This window comes from Paroedura picta, chromosome 8 (assembly GCF_049243985.1).
Source record: "Paroedura picta isolate Pp20150507F chromosome 8, Ppicta_v3.0, whole genome shotgun sequence".
In the NCBI taxonomy this organism is placed as follows: domain Eukaryota; kingdom Metazoa; phylum Chordata; class Lepidosauria; order Squamata; family Gekkonidae; genus Paroedura; species Paroedura picta.
The window spans coordinates 3,861,601-3,869,414 of record NC_135376.1 but is presented as its reverse complement, the minus strand read 5'-3'; the positions used below and the strand labels follow the sequence as shown (position 1 = coordinate 3,869,414).

The 7,814-nt window shown below is 60.9% G+C and overlaps 1 protein-coding gene across 1 annotated transcript in view; it reads left to right on the top strand.

The window, feature by feature from the left end:
• Window positions 1-3,351: 3,351 nt before the first annotated feature.
• ECEL1 (endothelin converting enzyme like 1) overlaps window positions 3,352-7,814 on the top strand; it is a 50,463-nt gene continuing 46,000 nt past the window's right edge. Inside the window, exons 1-2 of the mRNA XM_077348104.1 lie at window positions 3,352-3,448; window positions 5,142-6,102. Coding sequence (XP_077204219.1) covers window positions 5,341-6,102 — 762 coding nt within the window. The 5' untranslated portion in view covers window positions 3,352-3,448; window positions 5,142-5,340. The remainder of the gene's footprint in view (window positions 3,449-5,141; window positions 6,103-7,814) is intronic.

The window sequence follows — 7,814 nt, the reverse complement described above, 5'->3', positions numbered from 1 at the left end:
ACTGCCCGCCAGGCATACGTGTGCAGAAGGGCGGGAGTTGAGGGATCACCTAGAAAAGACCTCGCTGCACCTTTCAACCGATCAATGAGGCCCTGAAAGGGGACCCCAAGGTGGTGTTTGCGGGCACTGTGGTGCCTCTCCTGGCATCCACCAAGGGGATCGGACCTTTGCCCAGCAGGACTTCTGAGTGGCCACTGAAGTTTTTAAAAAAACAGTAGTTTAGTGGCAGCAGTTACCACCACATTTCTATCTCATAATTTCTTACCCTGTATATTTGAATGGCCCCTTGTCTCCCCTCTGCTTCGAGTCATTGGTGTCCATGGCTCCGCCTTTGGCTGCAGCCATTTTGTGGTTGGCTCCGCCCCCTGCAGCAGCCTTTTTCTCACTGGGCCCGCTGCTCCGTGCCAGAATTCCCATAGTGCCCAGAAATTAAAAAAGATTGGTGTAAGGCACGGGTAGTCAAACTGCGGCCCTCCAGATGTCCATGGACTACAATTCCCACGAGCCCCTGCCAGCGAACGCAGTTTGACTACCCCTGGAGGGCCGCAGTTTGACTACCCCTGGTGTAAGGATTCAGACTCTGATCTGGAGAACTGGGTGATTTTGGGCTAGTCACAGTTCTCCTAGGTCTGTTCTCGTAGAGCAGAGCTCTCTCAGCCCTGCCTACCTCACAGGGTGGCTGCTGTGGGGAGAGGAAGGGAAAGGTGTTTGTAAGCCGCTTTGAGACTCCTTTGGGTAGAGAAAAGCGGCATATAAGTACTAACTCTTCTTCTACAATGTAAATGTTCAGAGTATATAAAGGAATACTATCATTGTTCTTTAAATTACTCGATGGGAGGTTCTCTTCTCGGCCAGCTCAACATAAAACAACTTGCCTTTCACACCGGAGGACTCCTAAACATTAATTGTTACAACCCCACTGTAAGGTAGGCCAGCAGTATTAGTACTATCATCAATGGAGGGAACGTCTGCATGCAAACATTCTTTTATTTATATCCTGCTTTTTCTCCCCAGCTGTGGTGCAAAGCCGTTTATAACGTGATTCGCCCCGCCTCCGTTTACTCACGACAGCCCTGTGCAGCAGGCCAGGCTAAGAGATTGGGTGGAGGCTGTTATTACCCGCCAAGCTTCCGCTGCACCAGCTCTCTGGAACTGAGTGAGAGCAGATTGATGTCAGATCTGGAGCGGATATGAGAAGCTGTCTTTATATGAAGTCAAACCGTCAATCCAGCGAGCTCAAGACAGCCGTTCAGTTTTCAGTTCAGAAAAAGGGGAAATGACAGATGTTTATAAAATGATGCTGGAGGCGGGGAAGGGCCGACAAAGAGAGATGTTTCTCCCCCTCCCTAAAGATTAGCGTAGCCAAGGAAGCCGATGGGCAGTAGGTTCAGGGCAGATGGAAGGAAATACAACTTTACACAGGGAGTGATGCAGATGTGGAAGTGCCTACAAGATGTCCAACCAGAAGAATCGGGATTAAAGGCTGACTGTCAGGAGCAGCTAAAGCCAGGGTGCCAAAAGGGAGCCTCCATGTTCAGAGGCAATCGTCCCCTGATTCACAGCACCTGGAGGCAACATCAGGGGAAGGCCCAAAATCACAGAACCCCATTTGCTCTGCAGTTATGTAGTGCAGCATGGCCTGGATTTTAGCAAACCCCGTCCTCCCATTCTGTCCAAGTAATTGAATCCCTTAAAACCTTCAAAATCCCTGCTGGGTATTTTTGCCCCCGCCCAGCCTGTTAGAAGTCCAGCTAACTTCAGCCTGGGTAGATTCACAGGCTCAAAATTTACCCCAAATGTCACGTTTTAGGATCGCCTCTGCACTGCCCATCACCCTTTCTACAGAAAGTCCTTGTGTACTCCTCGGGTGCAATTTGCCCTTCTCTGGTGCAATTCACACTCAGTGCTCCAGGATTTGGCTGGACAATTCCTGCATAGTGCGGGGGGTTGGACTAGATGACCCATGAGGTCCCTTCCAACTCTATGATTCTAAGATTCTAATTTCCGTGGCTGGTTTCTGTCATTACTTGCAGGCCGGGGCCTACTGTGGTAGCCGAGCAAAGCCAAGCCCTGGACTCGGAAATGCCTCCCAAGAACTGCACCTTTCGCTTCACGCCTTGTGGCTTTTCTCCTCTGCAGCCGAATGAAAGCGGCCTACCTGGTCCGGCTGGCGTCAAGGCTCCCGTGCAGGGGAAGCGTGACACGCCCTGTGGGAAGCCGCAAGGCCGCCAAGCCTCGTTCTCGCTGTCGGATGGACGGATGCGCGGAGAGAGCTGTGCCTCCAGGTCTAGCCGTGAGTGTGGTCAAATGCGCCCACAGGGTTGGCATGCATGCATGCAACCCCACAGGGAGGGGGAGGAGCAGGCCCCCTTGCCCTCTGCAGTGGGGCAGTGGGCAGGCGTCGGTGCAGCTGTGCCTCGCGTTCCCCCCACCCCCGCCCCCGCCCCCTTCCATTAATATTCAGACCCTTTTGATTTACCCCGGGCAGAGTGGCACCCGCTGTAATTGATGGACTATAAATCTCCAGCGGGGACACCCACCGAGGGGGGGGGGGCATGCATCTGCAATGCAGGGCTCTGTGCCTGATTGGATTCCATCTGGATATTGGAAGGGGGGTGGGGACACAGGGAGGGGGGAGGAGGGAGGATCCGGCATCCACGCCCAAACCTGCCCCCCCCCCCCGCTCACCAGGTGTAAACCAGACTGTCCCCTGTATTCCACAAAGCAGCTGGGGACCGCTAACCCTCTCCCCTTCCCCATGGCTGGCCTCCACTCCAAAGAGCCTCCTCGCGCAGGGGGTGAAGCTAGAGGTCATCTAGTCCAGCCCCCCTCCCAAGCCCAAGGGCTCCCCCCCCCACCCACCCCGACAGCAGCCACCGAACCAGTCCGCAACAGTGTCACCCGCCCCCGGGGAAGATGCTTGGCAGCTGTCAATCAGGAAACTGCCTCCAAGTCCCAGCGGGGTCTCTCTCCAATCCCCCCCCCCCCCATAGCACCGTCAGACCGTTGAGCCAGAACAGGAGCAGAGGTCTCTCTGTGTCTCCCATGGGGGGGGGGTCTCTCCCGGCCTCTCCCAAGGTCTCCGGCAGGGTCTCCCTGGCCTCGGGGATCGGGGCCTGGCGCTCCCTCTCGCACCCCCCCCCTCCTCTCCGGCCAGTGGCGCGGATGAGGTAAGAGTTTTGCGCTCGGGCTCCGCCGGTCCATTTGCATAATAATCCAGCGGCGCTCCCTCCATCGCGGCCCCCGCCCGCTTGCCAAGAGGGGAGGGGCGGGTGGGCTCGAGGCGCGCGCCAAGAGGGGCTGAGACCCGGGCGAAGCCCCCCCCCCTCCCCAGCAGCCGCTTTGCAGCGCCCAGCCGCAGCGCGGGCAGCGGACGGGGACGGGGGGGACGGACGGACGGGCGAGCGGAGGAGGAGGCTGCAGGCGCTCCGGTCCTGCCCCGGAGGGGGTGAGCTGCCGGCGGGGCCGGGGCCGGGGCCGGGGCCAGTGGGGGGGGGGGAGAGGCGCCTTCCAAGGAGGGAGGGGGAAGGAAGGTCCCGATCCGGGCCGGCGGGGAGGAGAGCGCCGGCAAGTTTCCTGCGCCGCGGAGAGCGCAACAGATCCGTCCGGGAAGGAGGGGGCAGCTGGGGGTGGGGGGGGGGGAAGAAAAGGTCCCGGGATGGGATGGGTGGGTGGCCGGGGGGGCGGAAAGGGGTGCCCTGGCGATGCCCCCTAAGGAGAGACCTGGGCGGGGGAGGCAAAGGCACCGAGAACAATAGAGGCGGAGGGTGGGGGGTGGTCAGGATCGGAGGGTCCCGGGGATTTCCCGCCCCCGGTCTGCCCCCTCCCCCGCAGACGCCCAACGCGATCGGGAAGGGGACGGCGACGCCGTCTCGCCCCTTGGTTTGCTCGAAGGGGGGGGGGAGTTGACGGGTCGCCTGCTTGAGGGATCGCACTTGCTCCCTCCACGCCCCCCCCCCCAAGCCCCACTCCCGCGGCCAGGTTCGCTTTGCCCAGCCTCGTCCCCTCCGCCTGCCCCCACCCCACCCCACCCCACCCCACCCCACCCCACCCCTGGCTCCCCTCGGAGGTCGATCCGTGGCCACCCGTAGCCCAGGGCTCTGACTGCGAATCCGGCGGCTGGAGCTCGGCCCCGCCTTTCCCCGGCTCGGCTCGGCTCTCTCTGGGCGACCGGCGTCCCGGGAGGGCGAGAGGAGGGGGCAGCTTTGCCCCCCCCCTCCCGTCGCTGCCTCCTCCCTTTCGACAACCGTTTAGCAGCCGCTCAATTAAGGGGTGGGGAGGGGCACAAAGCCTCCATCCAAGAGCCGGCCGCCGGGAGACCCCGCGCAGCAAGGACCCCCCTCTCCCCGGTTACAAATTACGAGGTGGGGGGGGGGCTCAGGGAAACCCGGGAGGGGGGGTGCGGGCGAAGTTGCCGCCCCCTCCCCGCGCCGGGATCACAGGCCGGCCCGGCGGCTGGTCAGTTTCCCGGGCTGGTCAATTTCACAGGGGGCCGAAGAAGCGTCAATTTCCTCCCGCGCCGGGGAAAGTCTGCTCGAGCGTGCCGAAGACTCGCCGGAGGGGCGGGATTGAGGGGCGCGGTGCGCAGCCCCCTCCTCGGGTCCGGAGCGAAGCGCCCCCCCCCGGTCCTCCTGGACATCCTCCCCCCCAGGATCGGGAGCCGAAGTCGGAAACGACCCCCTCCCCACAAAAAGGCTTGTAGGAACAGAGCCGTGTCGATTTCAAAGGTCCCTTTCCCGAGAGAGGCGCGTCTCATCGCGCCCGAAAGTCCTTTGGAGCAAGGCGGCGCGGGGGGGGGGGGGTTGTGTGTGCGTTTTTGTGTTTTTTTCTTCCGCCTCCCAGGTTTCTTGCCAGGTTCGGATGGGGGGGGGGCTTCTTCCCAACATCACAGACCTCTTCATTGGCAGATCATCGAAATTGGGGGCGGGAAGCTGCGTACTGAACAGAGCTGACCCGGGAGAAGGGCAGACGGTCCTCTCAGAGCCCCATGGCTTTCAGGGCCGGTGTTTTTGTGGGGAAGGGGACAGGAAGCGGGGAGTGGGGGGGGGGACACACCTGTCCTCCGCCCTAGACTGCTAGAAGATTGTCAGGCGCCTTCAGGAATATCCACCCCCATGTTTTAACATATCTGTGTTTTGCAGAACACTTTCCCCCCTCCTTGAGGGGCACTTGCCTTCTAGACACCCCCCTGCTCCACCAGGCGAGGCAGAATGGATCCCTTGGCTGTCGGCCAACCGGCCATGAACCTCGGCCGGGCCGCCGCCATCTCTTGAGCGCCCCCTGCCGGCGGCAGCCCCATGACCGCCCAGTGACCCCCGGCCTCGCGGCCCAGCGCCCAGCATGGAGAAGACCTACTCCCTGACCGCCCACTACGACGAGTTCCAGGAGGTCAAGTATGTGAGCAAGTTCAGTGGCGGGGCCGCCCTGCCCAACGGCTTCAACCTGCAGCTGGGCGGCCCCGGGCCCAAGAAGCCACGCTGCGGCCTTCCGCGCTGGAGCCGCCGGGAGATCTGCCTGCTCTCCGGGCTGGTCTTTGCGGCGGGGCTGTGCGTCATCCTGGGCTGCATCCTGGTGCTGAAGTACCTGGCCCTGGAGCAGGACGCCTACTGCCTGGAGGGCTGCCAGGAGCGGAAGGCCTTCGTCAAGGCCTCCCGCTTCATCGCCAGCAACATCGACCCCACCATCGACCCCTGCAAGGACTTCTACTCCTTCGCCTGCGGCGGCTGGCTGCGCCGCCACGCCATCCCCGAGGACAAGCTCATCTATGGCATCATCGCCGCCATCGGCGAGCAGAACGAGGACAAGCTGAGGGGCCTCCTCCTCCGGCCCGTCCGGCGAGCCCAGCGGGCCTCGGCCGAGCGGAAGGTCAAGGAGTTCTTCCGCTCGTGCCTGGACCTGGCCGAGATCGACCGGCAGGGCGCCCGGCCCATGCTGGAGGTGCTCGAGGACTGCGGCGGGTGGGACATGGCCTCGGCCGGCGGCCGGGCCCGCTGGGACTTCAACGAGCTGCTCTATAAGACCCAGGGAGTCTACAGCACGGCCGTCTTCTTCTCGCTGACCGTCAGCTTGGATGACAAGAACTCCTCGCGCTACGTCATCCGGGTGAGTCGGGGGTTCCGGAGAGGGTGGTGTCGAGCGGGGGTCCCCGACGTGCTGCCCGCAGGGATCCCCAACAGGGTGGGCGAGGGTGCCACAATTTCTGCCCTGCACCTCTTTCTGGTGCTCGCCAAGTAGTCTTGAGGGAGTGGGTGGGGCCAGGTGGGGCTTTTGCCTGTCCTCATTTCCAGAGATTTGATTGGCTGTAGAGAATGCTTTGGCGGGAACTGTCAGTGCAGCTCGAGGATCTTTGCTGTGGAACGGAAGGTAAGTTGTGGCAGTCATTTTGTGGCGACGTCTGCCATGCTCTGTTGGCATTCCGAAGGTACCATTCCAAAGGTTGGCATTCCAAAGTTGCCATTCCAAAGGTTGGCATTCCGAAGGTGCCATTCCGAAGGTTGGCATTCCAAAGTTTGGCATTCCATAGGTACCATTCCAAAGGTTGGCATTCCAAAGGTGCCCTTCCGAACGTTGGCATTCCGAAGGTGCCATTCCAAAGGTTGGCATTCCAAAGTTGCCATTCCAAAGGTTGGCATTCCAAAGGTGCCCACAGGTTGGGAAAGGTCACGACCCCCCGACATAAACTCATCCTCTAGGATCTTGGGGGGGGCAAAGTCACTGAGAAAAACTGGCCGCTTTACTCAAACTGTGGATCGGTTTGTGACGTGAGCGGGCCGCATCCTTCTTGAAGGGAGGCCTCCAGAACTGCAGCCGGGACTCTCGGTGGGGTCAGATCGACGCGGTATCCTGCGGCACGAGGACACCCTCATGATTTCGATGCGATGCCTCTGCGGATACAGCCTGAGACCGCCATTCGCCTTCTTGACCACTGCATCACACAGTCTGCTCCTCTTTTGCTTGCACCCTGCTTAACCTTTGAGATTTGGGACGATTGGGGCAGCCAGGTCACGGCAGAATGCTCCTAGAAAGTGTGATTTGTCGCATGGTGTGCGTGTTGTGTAGTCCACAGAACCGAGGATTGTCTGGCGGCCGGGCCAGGGACGTCGGGAGGGAGTTTGCCATTGCTTGCTTCCACGTCACAATTAGGGTTGTGCGCTTCGGCCGCCGAAGCACACAACCCTAGTCGTGACCCCTAGTGTCCCGTGGAGGAACTGCCACTCAATCCTTGGAGGTCTCCCATCCAAATATTACTCAGGGTCGGCCTTAGCTTCCGAAATGTGACCGAACCGGTCTGCCTGGGCTTCCTGAGGCAGCCTTTTCGACCTGCTGTGACCATAGCTGCTTCTCCCAATCAACTTGGTGGGGGTGACCCATGGAGGGGGGGACTGGCCAGTTCTCTCCGGGCCCACACTGAACCCCAACAGGCAGCGGCCTCGGCCCAGAACGGGACGGGTGTCCCTGGCTCAGCGCCGCAGAAAGACCTTGTGGAAGCCAGGTGGGAAATCCAGATTTGCGAACCTGTGAGAAATGAGCACATCAGCAACGGGATCGATGCGTCCTGGCCCTAATTAGTAGCATGGATTAGCCAAGGAGGGAACGGGTGGGGAGTTGGCCGGCGGCGGCATGAGGTCGGAATATGCGCCAAGCGGCACAATGCGCCCCCCCTCCCCCTGTCTGCGGATAGGTGGGTCGACGTCCTACGAAGCGGATTCCGAGTCAGAGTCTTGAAATGTCTCGCCCGTCTGTTTTGATAGACGCTGGCTGTCCTAGGTCACAGCCAGAGCCTGGCAACTCAAAGGGCCTTTTAGCTGGCGGCC